Source organism: Penicillium subrubescens (assembly GCF_028828155.1).
Source record: "Penicillium subrubescens strain IBT 31985 chromosome Unknown utg000002l_segment0_segment0, whole genome shotgun sequence".
Lineage (NCBI taxonomy): Eukaryota > Fungi > Ascomycota > Eurotiomycetes > Eurotiales > Aspergillaceae > Penicillium > Penicillium subrubescens.
Window position 1 is genome coordinate 6,228,835 of NW_026643152.1, and position 17,174 is coordinate 6,246,008.

At 51.0% G+C, this 17,174-nt stretch overlaps 8 protein-coding genes across 8 annotated transcripts; 4 read left to right on the top strand and 4 right to left on the bottom strand.

Annotated features, from left to right (window-relative positions):
• Positions 1–2,272: 2,272 nt before the first annotated feature.
• N7473_003576 (uncharacterized protein) lies at positions 2,273–2,934 on the top strand (the record flags this gene model as incomplete). Its single annotated transcript, XM_057149516.1, has 3 exons — positions 2,273–2,576; positions 2,660–2,742; positions 2,815–2,934. 3 exons carry the CDS (start codon positions 2,273–2,275, stop codon positions 2,932–2,934), a joined length of 507 nt encoding a protein of 168 aa, XP_057013170.1.
• A 506-nt stretch (positions 2,935–3,440) lies between these two features.
• Positions 3,441–5,051, bottom strand: N7473_003577 (Zn(II)2Cys6 transcription factor domain-containing protein; the record flags this gene model as incomplete). The annotated part of the gene is made up of 2 exons (XM_057149517.1): positions 4,886–5,051; positions 3,441–4,814 (listed from the first exon to the last, which is right to left on the bottom strand). Exons 1-2 carry the CDS (start codon positions 4,946–4,948, stop codon positions 3,441–3,443), a joined length of 1,437 nt encoding a protein of 478 aa, XP_057013171.1. The 5' UTR covers positions 4,949–5,051.
• An 881-nt stretch (positions 5,052–5,932) lies between these two features.
• On the bottom strand, positions 5,933–7,084 carry N7473_003578 (uncharacterized protein; the record flags this gene model as incomplete). Its single annotated transcript, XM_057149518.1, has 1 exon — positions 5,933–7,084. The coding sequence occupies one exon, from the start codon at positions 7,082–7,084 to the stop codon at positions 5,933–5,935; it is 1,152 nt and encodes a 383-aa protein (XP_057013172.1).
• A 423-nt stretch (positions 7,085–7,507) lies between these two features.
• N7473_003579 (RNA polymerase II-binding domain-containing protein) lies at positions 7,508–9,347 on the bottom strand. Its single transcript, XM_057149519.1, has 2 exons — positions 9,170–9,347; positions 7,508–9,098 (listed from the first exon to the last, which is right to left on the bottom strand). Exons 1-2 carry the CDS (start codon positions 9,317–9,319, stop codon positions 7,746–7,748), a joined length of 1,503 nt encoding a protein of 500 aa, XP_057013173.1. The 5' UTR covers positions 9,320–9,347; the 3' UTR covers positions 7,508–7,745.
• Positions 9,348–9,560: 213 nt separating this feature from the next.
• Positions 9,561–10,201, top strand: N7473_003580 (uncharacterized protein; the record flags this gene model as incomplete). Its single annotated transcript, XM_057149520.1, has 2 exons — positions 9,561–9,803; positions 9,866–10,201. 2 exons carry the CDS (start codon positions 9,561–9,563, stop codon positions 10,199–10,201), a joined length of 579 nt encoding a protein of 192 aa, XP_057013174.1.
• A 1,291-nt stretch (positions 10,202–11,492) lies between these two features.
• On the top strand, positions 11,493–11,900 carry N7473_003581 (uncharacterized protein; the record flags this gene model as incomplete). The annotated part of the gene is made up of 1 exon (XM_057149521.1): positions 11,493–11,900. Exon 1 carries the CDS (start codon positions 11,703–11,705, stop codon positions 11,898–11,900), a length of 198 nt encoding a protein of 65 aa, XP_057013175.1. The 5' UTR covers positions 11,493–11,702.
• A 732-nt stretch (positions 11,901–12,632) lies between these two features.
• Positions 12,633–13,290, bottom strand: N7473_003582 (uncharacterized protein; the record flags this gene model as incomplete). The annotated part of the gene is made up of 4 exons (XM_057149522.1): positions 12,633–12,985; positions 13,085–13,110; positions 13,205–13,218; positions 13,282–13,290. The coding sequence occupies 4 exons, from the start codon at positions 13,288–13,290 to the stop codon at positions 12,633–12,635; spliced, it is 402 nt and encodes a 133-aa protein (XP_057013176.1).
• A 172-nt stretch (positions 13,291–13,462) lies between these two features.
• Positions 13,463–16,635, top strand: N7473_003583 (TFIIH/NER complex ATPase/helicase subunit SSL2). The gene is made up of 3 exons (XM_057149523.1): positions 13,463–13,757; positions 13,823–13,939; positions 13,998–16,635. Exons 1-3 carry the CDS (start codon positions 13,730–13,732, stop codon positions 16,325–16,327), a joined length of 2,475 nt encoding a protein of 824 aa, XP_057013177.1. The 5' UTR covers positions 13,463–13,729; the 3' UTR covers positions 16,328–16,635.
• Positions 16,636–17,174: the final 539 nt, after the last annotated feature.

The window sequence follows — 17,174 nt, forward strand, 5'->3', positions numbered from 1 at the left end:
TTAACACTTGACACTAGCGGTCCTTTCTTATGATACGACCGTTATGAAGTCTTATCAGCATCCATCTGGTGTTGATGGCGCAGATTGACGGAAGCTCATCTGTCGTACCTTCCCGTTCATGTTCGCCCGTAGGCGGAGTTTTTTCCCTTTACGAAGTTCGATGAGCCGCGCGAGAATGCGCATTTGCTGCTTTCCCAGCGATACAGCATTTTCAAAGCCTTGCATTTCTCTGTGTTCCCGACAAGAGTCGAGTCACTGTGAAATGTTTCATTCCTTTTTCACACACCCACTCCCCAATATCCCCCTCTGCCCTTACCACCTTGGACATCTTTTGCACAGCTTTTTCATTCACGAGGAACGTTGATTGAGTCGTTCTGGTCACTTTTGCCAACAGTGAATCTGTCTCTGTCTCGTCCTCTCTCTTACCCACTCACAACACTATCAGGAAATCCCTCACAAAAAAACGGTAAGATCCTTGATGGATCTTAGCCCACTACCCTCAACCTTCCCCTTCGTTTCTTGACACTCGCTTCTACTACTCTTCTTCTGAATCCGTGGCTATCTCGGCGTCCGTTTCTGGACATAGAGCAGTCTACTAATGATGTTCCATTCGCACCATCCACCTCCATCTACCCGTCCATTTCTCCGGCCTCAACAGCCAGTTTATTCATGCTGCTTTGCCCTGAACCCTGCCATTTCCTTTTATAGGGACATTCAGGCTGTACAATACTTTTTGCGATTCTTTTTAGCGTGCGAGCGAGCGAGCGATGATATTTCCCCGGATCTCCCTGTCAGATCCATGATTTTTTGGGTTTGCTTTGCCATGGATGCACCCATGTGATGACCACTGACATCTCGAATTGGGACGCCAAGACTGTTTGTCCCTTGAGAAAAAAGTCTGTTGTTTACGACTACGACTTCCCTGTATACTTACTACTCTTGTTACCTTTGACATTGCCTGTTGGCATCACGACATGTGCAGCAACAGTCATGAGCGAGATTGCCTGGTGCATCCGAGCTTTTTTTTATATCTTTATCTGGAACCACCTATTTGTACTCCAAGCTATCGTAGCTCGAAATCTTCCCTCTTTCTCGTAGACTGTAGATTTACTCGATGCAGCAGTGGGTGTTCCCTAGCTAGTGATTGAGCCAGTGAAGCTCTCACACTTCTTCTGAACTCGCTGTACGTCTACCTAGCCCTAATCGCCCGCCCATGCTACGTGAATCAGCTACCCACGATCGATCACCGATCTCGATGATTCTTGGATCCTATTAATTGCGCGAATAGTGTGGAGCCACCTCGTTCCTGCATCGAATAACAAGGCACGAGTACCCCTTGTTGGCAGGGGGATTACGATGAACTGGTGGTGCATTCTTCAATGGTGCCCCTTGCATGCGTTGTGGATTGTGAGCTCAATTGGGTTGCGCCCTCCGAACTTTCTGTGCTCAATCCTCGTGCAAGTTAGACAGAATTGTATTCGAATCCTCAGAGTGAATTAGAGTGCTCGACTGCTACAGAGCTTGTTGAGTAGCTACGATTTTGACTCCAGAACTAGGGTATCACTGATATCGGACGGGATCTAATTGATAGCAACCGACACGCGAGCATACCAGACGGAAAATAACACTGTAGGACCAATAACAACTCGAGCATGTTATTATTTCACATTCCAAATGATTCAGACTGTCCATCGACCAAGCATACAAGCCACTTTCTCACCTTCCGAGCAGGCTGGACCCCTAGCCCTGGAATCCTCGACCCAAGCAACAAGGGCCTACAGTACTAACCACCCAAGGGAGTAAAACAGGAACTGCGTACTGCGTGGGCACCGGTAATTTCGGCTCGAAAATCCCCCGGCAGGACTTTCTTGGACCGAGCGCTGCGAGGGTTGAAACGCCCAGGCACGCAAGCCGGCACTCCACTCCCAGGGACCTTTGTTGCTTTTCGCCCGTGAGAGTTTGAGTTGCTACATCTATCGTCGACAACTAGCAAGTTCGCCATTTGACGCCCCCTGACTCTCGCCCAGCTCTCGTCGTTCCTTCACGGGCTTTGATATACACTCACGCTATAATACACTCTTTTGAATCCGACCACTCTATACGAGACAAGACAATCCTTTTGAAATCAGAATACTCCTTGACGAGCGACATTGTGTGTGTTGTGCAGTAAAGCCTCACGCATTCTCTCTAAAGGGCTATTCAAACCTCGCTGTATACACAAACAAGCACACAAAACTACAACTCAAGCTCAGCAAACTCAAAACCAGTCAAAATGCATATCCCAACGCTCTTCTACACCCTCGCAACCCTCACTATCACTACCGCCGTCCCTGTCGCAGCGGGAAAGTCCATGACCGCACCTACACCCACACAGGCCATGATGGCTCCTCCATCGCAGGTCTCCCCCGTGGAATCCCCTTCAATGACTCCCGTCGGAGCGTACCAGTGCCCGCAGAAACAATTCAAGAGATGCTGCATGTCCCTTCAACAGACTTCTCGCATGCTTATCGATGGCATCGGGGAACTTGTCCCGGCTCTGGGCGGAATCTCTGTCAGCTCGCAGATCTCGTTCGATTGTATGTTTATATTTGATTGAATATTTTAAAGCTTGATCGTCTTGGGGGATACGATGATGCTAATTTCTCTGGCTGTGTTATAGGCAAAGCTATGGCCGATGATGTCTCCCCGAACGCTTGTGATGCGGAGGGGTATGGTCCTATGTGCTGCAATTCCGAGAATGGGGTATGTTATATACAGCCATTTGGATCAATAACGCTGGACCAAGACAGACATCTAATAACTCTTGCTTTACAGGGATCCGGAATCAACGCCTGCAAGCCCTTCGAGGAAGTCAAGGAGAAGTACTACAAGTCTTTCGGATACAACAAGGGTGATGAGACTCAGGCGGAGTATATCGAGGATGCTCTCTCCTAACCGGGGAATTCATAATGTCAGCACTGGATGCTGTGATTGAATTTACCTGGATTTGGTCTGAATCTTCGGGTGGGGAGTGCCTCTCCCCTAGGAGGAAGTATGAGAAAGAAAGCATTGACGGTCTATCTACTTTTTTCACCTGTCCTTTCACTGGATATCACTTTGGCATATCGTTTTCCTTTGTCGGCTTTTTGTTTACTGTTTTTGTAACATGATTTTGTATTTTGGGATTCTTCATTATTATTTGTCCCGTTTCAATTTAATTCTTGCTATAGACTTATATCGATTTGTCAACGCTCGACAAGGCATTTGCTAGTTATATACGATACTCTATAAGGAGATGTATGCCGTTAGGCGAGCGAATTGAATAAACCTTGGAAATCTCGCCAAACATGGCTTATTGGTGACATGCTTATTAACAAGATAGTACAGACAGGTGAACCCTGAGAAATTCAAACACATAGTCAGTTTCGGTTGCAAATACGTGAAGTTTAAGCGGGTCATGCTTACCAGTCTTCGAGGTCGTTAGTTTGTGCAATCATATTCGCCGAGTCAATAGCTTGCGGGAAGCCATACTGCCTGCCAATGAACTCCAATCTGTTGAGAGCATACTCTGCAGCATCCGGTGACGCGAATTCGAAGACCGCAATCCCAGATAAAGGGTAAATAAGTGCCCTAGCCGACACTATCGGGTTGACGGAAAGCTCAAGTGAGTATGGAACGCTGTGCAGAATGTCGGATATCATCTCCGTGCCAGTTACCGTGATAAGCTCTTGGACTCGAACCCGCGCCTCATCTGGAAAGTCCAGAGCACGAGGAGAGAGTAATGCGGAGTTCATCATCTGGACAATGAATAATCTGGTTATCCGAACCATATTCCACGTCCGCGCGATTCTCTGAGACACGTATCGATATACTTTATTCTTGTATGTCCGTATGGATCCTTGTATGGCTGTGGCATCGATGACTTCGAAAGGTACTTCTCTCCGGAGATCGTTCAAAATATTCTCCAGAACGCTGTTCAGCTCTAAAAGTCTGGACAAATGTTCCATGGGGGTGAGATTGTTCATGTTAGCCCGCGCATTTGCAATACCGTCGACCACTCGTCCGAATTGGCGAGTCCTTCCAGTCGTATATATTCTCTCCAATTGAGCGCTTTCAAGAGTGCACAAGACAGAAGGCGTGCTCACACCGAGTTGGGCACAATGTGTTCTAATGTTCAAAGAGGCATGTCGGAATAAATGGCGGCCGAGGGGACTGTCGAATTGTCCCTCGCCTCGGAGTCGTAAAAGCTCCGACGCCCCGCGAGTATGGGCGTTCCAATTCACTGGAATTTTTCGTCCTTGAAAGACCAAGGCTTCGAATAGACTCAGTAGCAATATTGCCAGGAGAGTACTATCGCTTGTCGCTAGGTCTGGACATGAAAGGGCTGAATTTGTGGACCTTAATGCCCTAGCGTAATGCGATTGGGCAAGTGATTGGACTGATGGTAATCGGAGGTTCTGCGAGAATAAGAGCAGTGATGGGGCTAGAAGAGCATCCGCTAGGGGCTGCGTAGTGAGAAATGTCGACGATACTTCGACCAAGTACTCGAATGCAGCAGTCGGGGCATAGATATGCATGAAATAGCTCAGAGCTAGTATTTCCGGGGTCTCTGGCAGTTCCCGAGCGACGGAAGCATGGACCCTGACAGTCTCATCACATTCAGGTTCAGATTCGGTTTTGGGAGAGGTGGTTCGACTCTTGGCAGCCCGCTCATGAGACTTGCGAGCTGCCAGAGACGTCTGATCACGGAGGCGCAATGAGAAAGAATCCCGATAACCTCCGCAATCAATGTTCGCTCTTCGGCATTGAGAACATCCTGGTCGCATCATATCACACTATTCAGAAGTATAAGATACGTGAAACACTCTCTGCAGGAATGTCGCCAAGGCTCAAGGACATGGCTTACCTTCCGTCTCTTGGTGCGGCACGGCTGGCAGGCTTTGGACGGGGTAGCGGGGTTTCCTCTCATGGCTGTATGGAAGGATTGAAGATCCGCAGAGCAGATTTGCTTCACAATCAAAATGGGTATTCCTTCAGAAACCAAACGGGCAAGCAACTCGACATAATGTTCTGGAAAATGGAAAAGTAGTAAACAGGCAACAATCTTCCTCATAGCCACAGTGGGAGGTCCAAAAGGCTTGGCAAGACGCTAATCCTCGAAATTATTACCCCTTTAGGTTTAGCTCGATCCACCGATCCGCAAAGCTTCGAAGGTTAAAGCCGATTGACGATTATGACTACGGTAGAGTGTAGATATGGATGAATTAGAGCCGCAAAGGTACCTGTTTGTTGTTAAGCCGTGTATCTTCCCAACTACCATATATAATATCTATACACTCAATGTCGGACTACCCTGATCATCATCCTTATTCCTTAAAAAAACAATAAAGAAAAAAGAAGACCACCCCGAAACACCGGGCCGCGACTGCGTCAGACCCCGACTCCGCCCATGAAGCGAAATGTATCAATTATGCGAGGCATTGATACCACTCGGGTTCAAACCCACTTCCCCCGCCGGAGGGGCGCGATGACCTAGTGATTTACCATTAGGTTAGCCGCGGTGGTCTTGTTGAAATTGGGAGGTGGAAATCCTACTTAGCCTCTCATGGCAAACAAATGGCGGCAACGGTGGGATCCTCTTTTCAGCGGGGCATTCTATTCGAGTTGCTTGGAGTGCTTGGTGTGGTTATATTACGAATAACTCATTGCTGAGTATCTAGCTGTTGTATCTATCATTGAAGCCTACAATTCATACGATGATCTTCCGGGCTGTCTTAGAGCTGAGATTGATATTCCATTTCATCCATCAAAATACTCCCTGACAAACACGATAGATCACCATCGCACATCCATAGATCGACCTCATCCATAGCAGACAATAATAGCTTCAAGATTCCCATAGATCGCACGACATGCGCATTCATCGCGACGCCGCTGTAGTCCACCTTCACAATCATCTCTTTCCTGTCTTTGCCTTGGTTCTCTTGGTTCCCCTGGTTCCCTTCTTTCCATTGCTTCCCTTATTTCCCTTTTGTTCCTTTTGTTCCTTCAGGCCCTTCAACCGGAAAGTCTCACGCCACTCCTCATTCGCCTGCTCAAGATAGTCCAGGAAATCCTGGTACTCGCAATCACTGTCCGGCTCCGGCACATCGTCTCTCATCTCCGGGTCAATCTGCTCCCAGGCAATATGAAGCGCCTCCCACTGATACTCAGACACCTGGCTAGCGCACCCATACAGATACTCGAGCCAATCCTCAGGCTTAACCTTCTTTCGAACCTTGGACCAGTCCCAAGGCGCGTCTTTGATGATCTTCATGACATCATCAAAGTCGGCACTGAAATTGGCAATAAGGAGATCAAGCCAGTCTTCAAGGGTACTTTCACGGAGATCTTCGCGCTCTTCCTCATTCAGTGATTCGTACCAGGTGCGTGCCGAGCCCCGCAGGCAATCTTGGAGGTGTCGTCTGAATTTGCGGTCGTTCTCCATCATGGCCCAGTACATGATGTGCTCTTTGAAGGCGCTTGGATCGGTGAAGATGTCGCCATCATAACTGGCGAATGCGAAGTTCTCTCTCTCGTCGGGGTCAAAGACGCCATAGTCATCAGCGCACCAGTGATCGCTTGGAGTACTGCAACGGGATGGAAAATTATCCTTCGCAGGGGCAGCGTCCGGAACGGGGGAGGCAGGCTCGGGGGTGGCAGTTAGAGAGCCCTCAGAGATGCTAATAGGAGCATCTTCACAAGCGCCGAGAGTTGGGCTGGTAGCAGGTGGAGTCGCAACGAGACACTCGGCCTCGGTATCTGCAGGGACAGTGGGAGCGTTGCCATCAGATGGAGCACAGTCCGTAGCTGGAGCACCGGGCTCAACAGAAGCGCCAGTCTCAGGCAGGTCAAGAGTAGCGGCGTTCTCTGCATTTTTTCTAGAGCGAGGGTGGCTCAACTTGACCTTCTTCGGGGAGCGCTGAACCAGCTCATCGTCAGAGGACATGGTGAGATCGAGGAAGTTTTTGTCTTTGGCCTCGATCACTCGGCCTGGAGTAGCTGAAGTGGGATCAGTAGAGCCGCGAGGCGGCCGAGTAGACGGTGGGCCAGGGGAGGCCGCCATGGTGAAGGTTGGTTGACGATGTTAGGGAAGAGGAGGGGATGGGAGGGTGGAAGAGAAAGGAAGAAAGAGAGGAAGAAGGACGAGAGATGTTTTCTTATTGTGGAAGAATCGAACGCGTTGCGAGGCGTTGTGATACCTGCTGTTTGTTTGTCCATCTGCTTTCATAGTGCCTGTTTCCTAATTAGGCATTTTACACCCTAGGACCTCCCAGATTTTGATCTGGGTGGACTGAGGCATGATAAGCCTCAATAGCTCAGGCTCGTTTTAGACATCCTCAGACCAAATTGCTGATGTCGTTCGGTGTAAGTATCCGACTTGAAGTTTTTGATAGCAACATATGAAGTCCAAGTATAGATCGTCCAATTATAGATCACAGACAGCGATGACATCATCATCACGAGGCATACTGTTTCCATAACACATAAGAGGATAATTCAATTAATAGAACATGGTATCATATCGGGAAATTAGAAATAAATTATTGGGGATTCCCACGACTATTGCCAACCGCGCCCACCCTGCTGTCCCCAGCCGTGGCCCTGTTGAGCACCCGGATGAGGAGGGAAATGATATTGTCCAGGAGGAAGCTGTTGGCCAGGCGGCATAGGCATAGGCATAGGAGGAGGATGCCCAGCAAATGATTGAGGGAAAGCAGGATGGTTCATCCCCGGGCCAAGTGGGGGAAGGGCATGCCCAGTATATGTGGGGGTGGGCCAGACGGCCAGGCGCCGGGAAATGGGGGTGGAGGCGGGGGAGCAAAGTTGGCGCCTGGGGGAGCCGCAGGGTATTGTGGATTGTAAGGACGGGTCTGTTGATAGGGTCCAGGAGGAGCTGGTGGCGGTGGAGGTGGAGGAGGAGCGTGCGAGTGTTGATGTGGAGGTGGAAACCGTGGTGGAGATGGTTCGCGCGGCGTATAGGAGCCTTCACTCGAGCGAGATCGAGATCTGCGGCGGGAGCGGCTCCGTGAGCGTGAGTCGTAACGCCGTGCCTCCTTTTTACCTGTACGAGGCCGACTGTGCGATCGAGAGTCGGATCGTTGGCTGTCATGGCTCAGGGAGCTGTCGCTGTACCGCCGCTTGACAGCGCCACGGGATCTGCTGTGGCTTCGACTGCGGCTGCGCGAGTCAGGTCGCTTTTTCATTTGCTGGCAGAATGCCCGAGACCAGCCGTAGTATGTCTCGCCATCCAAGATATCCCCAGTGATTTCATCTCGAGTGATCCGCTGGCCAAGCTCATCGACATCCATGCTTCCATCATCTTTGATGAGTTCCTCGGTACCGTAGATCTGATCTACTTCCTGCATAAAGCCTTTCAGAGCTTTGACCAGTGACTGATCGGCGGGACCAGCAAGGAATTGTAGGGGTTTAATGCTGTCGGAGCGAAGAGGGATAGTCGAGTTGGGGATGATATGAGGGATCCAATTGCCGACCGGCAGGTCGTAGTATGGTGTTGAAGGGTCGCCGTGAGTGGATGGCATGACAAATGGCACCTCTTTCCCAGGCAGCTTCTTGGAAGTGTCGGTCTCATCGATCAGAACATCAGTCGACGAGGCCGGGGCAGTGCCACCTGCTCCGATGGCAGCCGAGTTCTTCACCGTTTCCCGCAATTTCTCGATCAATTCAGGACCAAAGTATCCATGGTCAGACCAGATTTCAAGTAGGTCATCTAGGCGCCGATGATGACGGGGGTTCTTTTGTCGATCGTAGGCTGCGGCGTGCCCGAGCAGCTCCACCACGTATGGCTGCAGGGATCCGCTGACCGTGGAGAAGGTGGCCGTGGCATCGAGGTGGTATTTGCTATGATGGAACAAATCATTGAGGAGATAAAGGATATGGAGCCTCCGACGCTTCACTGAAGTTTTAGAGCGATGGCTAGTACCGGCGCGAGCACCTGGACCTGCACCTGCGACAGTCGGTTCATCAGAGGAGCCAGCTAGGGCCACGAGGTATTTGGCCAGCCCTCCGACCCGATTAGCGGAGTAGGCGACATATTGCAGTAGCCATGCTTTGCAGGTCTGTTTGGGCCGAGGGGCAGTTTAGTATGACTGAGGCGTGATAGGAGGAGAAAGCTTGTCATGGATCAGACCTGGACGTTTGCTGGGGAGCAATGGTTGAGGACGCGATCAAGGGCCGTGTGAAAGGCAGCGATGTCATCGCGCGGAACAGATGAAGGATCTGGACGCAGGAGCCCGGCCGAAAAGGAGGCCTTTGCAATGGCGATCTGGTGGGAGGCCATCGACGGCTCGGCTCATTGGTGTTTGGAGATCTTGAGATGCGGCGAGGTAAGCTCCCCAGCGCAAAGTCTCGGCTCCGCAGGCGATTACGAGAGTTATCGCACGTGATCTGGAAGGGAGGAGCTCCGCTGAAGCCTGAAGGGACAGGCCACCCCACAGTACCCTGGTCGAGTCTGAAGTACTGACCCACATCGAGGCTCCTCCATCCACTCATATCCAAGAGATCCTTCAAGGCTTCGAACAATGGCCCCAGCAAATCGCCCAGAGATCCTTCTCCTCTCCCTCGCACGCTATTGTTCATTTTTCGATGAGACTTACTCCTCCTTGATTGACAAACTGGCCGAATCGGCCACCGTGAATTGTGCCAAAACGGTGACTGGTGCGATTCGGTACCTGGGAGAGCATAACCCGAAGGCCATCATCATCACGGACCCGGGCCTGATTGAGGATGCGAATGCAGAAGTACTCCCAAAAGTGATCTCGTACGTTCAGAACGGGGGCATTGCTATCGCCGGTCTTTATTCCCCAATTTTATGTATCCGTATGAGTTCGATAATTTCTTCGCCTCTGGCTTTGAGCTGCCTTGGAAGTCTGGGGATTATCATCGTACTGAGTTCGAATTCAATCGCTCCTGTGTCCTCCCTCAGGGTGCCATGACATCTTCACTCCCTGGACCATACAGCATGAAGACACTTCATATCAAGAACGCTCGGCCTCATGAGAAGATTTTCGTCCCTGTCAGAAACGCTCGAACCCAGTCGCATGTCCTTCCCCCGACACCAGTGGATCCAACCCAGGCCAGATATGTGGCCTACTGTGGTGATGCCAACGCGGAGGAGGGCTCGGATAAGGTTATCCTGTCTCTCTGTGGCCTTCGGGGTTGATTGTTCACGCGCATGGAAATGTTAATACTTCGCGCTGTTGGCATCCGATGGGGATTCATGTTTACTTTCTACCCTCTCGCAGACTACGGCATATGATGGAAACAGTCTGCAGGCAAGGAATATTTTTAATGATCGACTATGATTGATATTTCGGGGCTGGAATTCAGGATCATTTACTTAGTTGGGAGCGAGCAGTGATTATTTGCGTATTTGGTTATGTGGGGAATGGCGGATTAGGTAGTTGACCACTGCATACTTATTTACTTGGTACTAGGGACGCTTTGACATCCTTCCGAATCTCTCATCAAACATGCTATCCCTGTGCTTGTCTCCCACTTAGCCATTATTATTATTCATTTGGAGGAGCTCAGCAAGTCCATCCGATTGAGCCCCGAAGGATATGTAGAACCATGATATGACTCGGCAAGCTGCCCCGGCCCATACCCGAGCCCATACCCGCCCGCCTTCAGTTGTTGTATGCAGCGGATCTACTTTATCGCGCGTTGTTAGTCGTTTCATAGTTCGGCAGTTCAGATCGGATGTACTCTGTCCCGTATCATCTCATGGAGGAGTAGCTGCCTGAAATGTCTTCTTCTCGAGTAAGATCATTCCATGAACGTGGTGGCCCAACAACCCACCCTCCATACTCCATACTCTTTTTGATCCTCTCTCCTCCCTGTGAGCTCGTCCCTTGAGGGGCCAGTGCCGCCCCACTCACTTCGGCCGATGCGCAGTGCCACGAGCCCCGCGATGGCGTGAGAAAAGCACGTTATGTATTGGGTGTAGAATGACGAGATTACCTGTCTACTTGATAATGTGGCTGTATTGGTAAGGAATAGGCAGTAAACTAGTAGTGCCATCTGTGCCATAGCATACAGTTAACACGTCCCTTGCGGATTCTACTTCCTTCCACTTAGCTTCAAGGTATCTGTAAGCAATTCATCAGCCTCAGTCAGAGTCATCATCCATAGGCGGCCAGTGGTCCACGCTGTATGGCTCTTCGTGCCGACAGGCCGATCCGTCATGAGGTACACGAGTACATACTACTAAGCAGACAAATGTTGATCCATTCCCCAAGGGCTGAATGACAGTATTATTATTGATCTCCCTGGGATCATGAACACCAGCCCACCAGCCCATCGCCCAGGTTGTCGTAGTGGGCCCCGCAGCCCATGACTCTTGTTCTCTGGATCTCCCCCACACGGGTCACTTGCGCCTTTGCATGGCCTGACTTGCTCATCGTCCCACGTTCTATAAATGGCCTTGGCCCCCCTCCCTCCTCGTGATTAACTGTCGTTTTCAGAACAAGGCTACTCCAAACTCAACACTAAACATTTCAGTCTATTCTGCTATTTCACCACCACCACTCCAACTACTTACCTCTCGACACAACACTTCTCTCTACTTCTGGTCTCTGCGATATACCTCGAGTTGCCATCATCTACTGTACAACTCACTCTTACTTCAAATCCACCAACTCTCCAACTTTCAAATAACCACAATGGCCACCGTCATCGCCGCACAACTCGCCCGCCCTTCCATCCGGCACTTCTCAGCCCACCGCCCACGCCCCGATAGTCGTGCGGCTCGTGCTGTCGCCATGTCCTGCCTTGTCTCCGGCGTGGTTCTCCCCTTCGTACCGCCCGCCCTCGAGAGCTCGCGTCAACGAAACTCGAACTCGCCAGACAGCACCAAGTGAGTCTAGTCCAGTCAACCAAATGCGCATTCAGAGTGCCGGTTCCTCGATAAGCGCCTGCTTTCAATATGCAATGCCCGAATGACACTCATACATGCATGTGGACCATCGACGCTAACCAAAACATAGGCCCCACCCCCCACTGTGCTTCCATGCCCGCTAGCCGACAAACCCAAGCCCGTAGACATGAAATCGGACGATTTACTTTCTTTTCTTACGTCTGCATGTCTCTAATTTGATTCTGGGTTCCAGTGCTCAGTGCTGGCACCAGTGCGGGACCTCCTGACTTTATGCATATCATTCGGGGGCGTTTGGGAATGGGGTGTTGCGTTTGGCTTACTCTTTTTCTGATTACGATTTTTTTTTTTTCTATGTTCGGATCATTAGCATGGAGAGGAGATATTCCAATATGATCGGGCATCAGACAGAGCTGCTTTTCTTACGGAGATCTCGAGTGACGAGGCACGTATAGATGGATGATCCGCAAGATTACTACCTGTATATTTCCAACAGTATGCATTCTAGTTCTGTAGCATTATACAAAACTGTTTTACACATAACTGTTTTTGGACGAGATACAGTCTTCATTGTCGATATGAAAAAAAGTCATGGAATTTCCTCCCAGACTCACTCTATAAGGCCAGTATGCCAACCCAGCGGCACACCACACATTACATCTTTTTCTCTCCCTATTTTACATGTTCAAATGTACAAATGACGCTCCACGATCGCCCTTTAACTGAATCGGTTCCCCCGCGGCGGCCGGAACGGCTCCGCTGCCTCATATTTCCCCTTCTCCACGACCCGCTCATTCTCGGTCATCGGCTCGTGTCGCGTCGGCGCCGGGTCATGCGAAGCTTCGGCGCTAGGCGAAGCAACGTCGTCGGTCGCGTTCTGGAACCGGGTCATGTTGGCGCGCTTCAGACTAGGGTCGTCGGCTGGGTTTGCGGGGGCGGGCAGGGAGGCTTGTCGTTTGTGCTCGGCTTCCATGGCTTTCAGCTGGGCCTTGCGAGTGGCTTCGGCTTCGAAGCGGGCTTGTCGGTCGGCATTGATGGATTGTTTGGCGAAGTAGTAGGCTCCGCCGCCGGCTGGTGAGGACGGATATGTCAGTTTGATTGATACTCGGATTGGTGTCTGACCGGGCCTGGATGGTGGAATTGTAGATTGAACGGGTTGAAAGTACGTACCGATACAAAGGGAGCCCCAGCCAATCCTGTCAATTGGGTAAAGATCTTTTCGTCAGCTTTGTAGCCCCGGATATGCGATGGGCCCATGTCGATGCGGAGAATCGGGGGAGATCTGCTTACCAGGTTGATCTAATCTGAAGGCAGAGAAAGAAGTTAACTGGTTGATTAGGCCACTTAAAATGGAATAGACAACTCACTGTGTTCATTGCTGCGTGATGTGACTGAAAATAGAGCGAAGAGAGAAATATGGCATGATCCTCTACGTCAGTAAAGATAGCTCCGAGGTGGAGCCTTGATGCCTCAGGCCATGATATGTCAGCCTGGAACCTCGAATTCAAGAATCTAGTCACCTCTGCCTTTGTGCTTACTCTTTCATCACCTTCGCCCTTCACGACATCTCCCTTTCGTCTGCAGGATCTCTGCATCTACCTCCACCCAACTTGAACCTCACCAAGTGAGCCTCCGAGTCAAAGCCGTTCACCACCGCTAGTCAGCAACCGCCGCCTGTTTCCTGCGGCGCCACTGTTCGTGGCATGCAGGTCTGAACCATCGCACTTGAGGCGGCTCTCGCCTCAAACACCCCTCTTTCGAGTCTCCTTTCTCTCCATCTATATCGCCGTCCTCGAAATCCCCAATCCGGACAAAATGCCGACAAAGCGTAAGGCCGCCGACGGTAAGTTATCATGGCTGGTCTACTCGCCTGGTGAGTCGAGTCAGAAAGCTGACATCTTTGTCTAGTCGGCCGGTCTAGCAGCGACTCAAAGCGAGCCACTCCAGTCCCCGATGTGACGGAGATTTCCAGCAGCGACGAGTATTCGGACCCCGATGATGGACCGGAGGACAACAACTTGAAAGGTAGAGTTTAGCGGTCTGCGCACATTCGTGACTCAGATGCTAAAACTGGCGGATGAAGATGTCGTCAACAAGTTTTCGCTGGAATCCTTCAGCAAGCGAACGCAGTCCCAGAAGACCGATCCCAGATTCGGCTACAAGGACCTCTCATATCTCCCCCTCAAGCGTGACCACTACAACCGACCGCTATGGATCGAGCCGGTAAAAGGCACGATCACCCTCGAGAGTTTCTCGCCGCTGGCGCCCCAGGCGCAGGATTTCCTGACCACCATCGCCGAACCGCTCTCGCGTCCCACACACCTTCACGAGTACCGCCTGACGGGCCACAGTCTTTACGCCGCTGTGTCGGTTGGTTTGAAACCACAAGATATCGTCGAGTTCTTGGACCGTCTATCGAAGACCCCATTGCCTGAGAGTATCTCCCAGTTCATCATCGAGTTCACCAAGTCCTACGGCAAAATCAAGATGGTTCTGTATCACAATCGATACTACGTGGAAACAGTGGAGCCGGAAATGCTGCAGATGCTTTTGAAGGACGAAGTGATTGGACCACAGAGAATCTCCAACGAGGAGGGAATTATTGAGCGAGCAGCCCCAAAGATGGGCGCACTCGTTATTCCCGGAACGAAGGATGCGGCCGGTGTACGAGAGACTGCTGGTCAAGCGAAGGCGTCTGGTACCTCTCGGACCGAGACCCAGGGAGAGAGACAGGACTATGGCATCAACGATGTCGGTGATGAAGCCTCGGAAGCCCTCACATACAGTTTCGAAATCCCACCCACGGGCGTCGAAATCGTGAAAGCACGTTGTCAAGCTATTGGCTGCCCGGCTCTGGAGGAGTACGATTTCCAGGGCGACACGATCAATCCCAACCTTGACATGGATTTAAAACCTACGGCCCGGATTCGTCCGTACCAGGAGATGAGTCTCAGTAAGATGTTCGGTAACGGACGTGCGAAGAGCGGTATTATCGTTCTTCCTTGTGGTGCCGGTAAAACTTTGGTGGGAATTACCGCGGCGGCTACCATTAAGAAGGGTACGATCGTTCTCTGCACTAGTTCCATGTCCGTGGTTCAGTGGCGAAATGAATTCTTGCGCTGGACTACTATCGACCCGGGCGACATCGCCATCTTCACGTCCGACCACAAGGAGAAATTCAAGCGGTCGACGGGTATCATTGTGTCCACCTACTCGATGGTGTCGCAGACTCGAGCACGGTCTTACGATGCCAAGAAGATGATGGACTGGCTTCAGTCTAGAGAATGGGGTATGATGATTCTTGACGAGGTGCACGTCGTGCCGGCCTCGATGTTCCGAAAGGTCACATCGGCCATCGCTGCGCAGACTAAGCTCGGTCTCACGGCGACTTTGCTGCGTGAAGACGACAAGATCAAGGATTTGAACTTCCTGATCGGACCGAAACTCTACGAAGCGAACTGGATGGAACTTGCCGCACAGGGCCATATCGCCAAGGTCCAGTGTGCCGAGGTGTGGTGTCCTATGACTACCGAGTTCTACTCGGAGTATCTGCGAGCAAGCTCGAGGAAGCAGGCCCTGCTGTACATCATGAATCCACGGAAGTTCCAGGCTTGCCAATACCTTATTGACTTCCACGAGAAGCGCGGTGACAAGATCATTGTGTTCTCCGACAACGTCTATGCTTTGGAAAAATACGCACGCAAGCTGAACAAAGCCTTCATTTACGGTGGCACTGGCCAGAACGAGCGCTTGCGTATCTTGGAGAACTTCCAACACAACGAGCAAGTTAACACCATCTTCCTGTCCAAGATTGGTGATACATCGCTTGATTTGCCCGAGGCTACGTGTCTTATCCAGATCTCCTCTCACTACGGCTCTCGTCGTCAGGAAGCACAGCGCCTGGGACGTATTCTTCGTGCCAAACGCCGTAACGACGAAGGTTTCAATGCCTTCTTCTACTCACTGGTCTCCAAGGACACCAGCGAGATGACTTACTCGTCGAAGCGACAAGCCTTCCTTGTCGACCAGGGCTATGCATTCAAGGTGATCACTCACCTGCAAGGTATCGACGAGTATGACGGTCTTCACTATGCTACGCCGTCGGAACGTCGCGAGCTGCTCACGGAAGTCATGCTGCAGAACGAGGCCTCTGCGGACGTGGAGCAAGTCACCGACGATCTGTTCTCGATGCGCAGCGGCGGGCGCAACGCTGCTGCGAAGAAGGCTAAAGCGAAGCGCAGTGCTGCCACGCTCAGTGGTCTCGCAGGTGGCGACGACATGGCGTACATCGAATACAACAAGAGCAGGAACAAGCAGCTCAAGGACAAGGCGGCTCAGCACCCGCTGTTCAAGAAAATGGAGCGGGACCGTCTGCGCCGGAAGAAGGAACGCGAGACGGCCAAAGGACAATAGATGCAGAACGAGCAACAGCAGTCTACAGTACATTGTGCAAGGCAGAGACCTCCACTGTCGATACCCCCACCTTTCAAAATGGAAAAAAAAAAAACAATTACAGTACTCGAAGGAATGGTCTTGCGAAGATTTTGACCCAAATTGTAGAGAGCCTGGTCTATTAGTTCCAGTTCTTTGTCCATCCTTCTTTCAGGCGCGCTATTGCCAATTATCAATGCTGCATGTTCTCATGTAACCTGGCAGAAGAATGACAAACTGTGATCTCCCAATATTAACTTGCCAAATATACCAGATGTACCCAAACACAACTCGTATTCCTCGTAACTAATAAACATTGAATTTGCAATCAACAGGTCCCGGACTGGTCCAGACTACAAGCTAGAAGCCCCTCATTATTACCTTACTAACATTTCCCCGTCCAAAATACGAAGGACCTGGGGACCCCCATTTACACAATATCTGTCAGCAAGCCGGGCCCAGTCCTCCCCCGTTGGAACTCCGTATTATGTGAGCTAGTTCAGTTACCTAACTGTGTGCTCCGTGCTGTATCCGCAAAATAAACTCGGGCATTGACAGACTAAAATGACGTCTGTTCGTGGCAACGGAGTCCGGAAGGCCCGATAGCTCCGCTTTTTTCGGGGTCTATCCTGTTCGCATACTCCGGTTTGTTGTCCCTGATAGGCTCTGCTGGTGCTGGACAAAGCTACCCCCCGTTTAGCTTCTGGTCGCACACGAGCTGCAGGGCTTGTCCCGGCTTTGTTTCTGTTGCTTTACTTCACCGAATCGTGTTTGGGTGGGTAATACTGTCCGGTCTGGGCCTCAAGAGATACGAAATGTGTCATGTGTC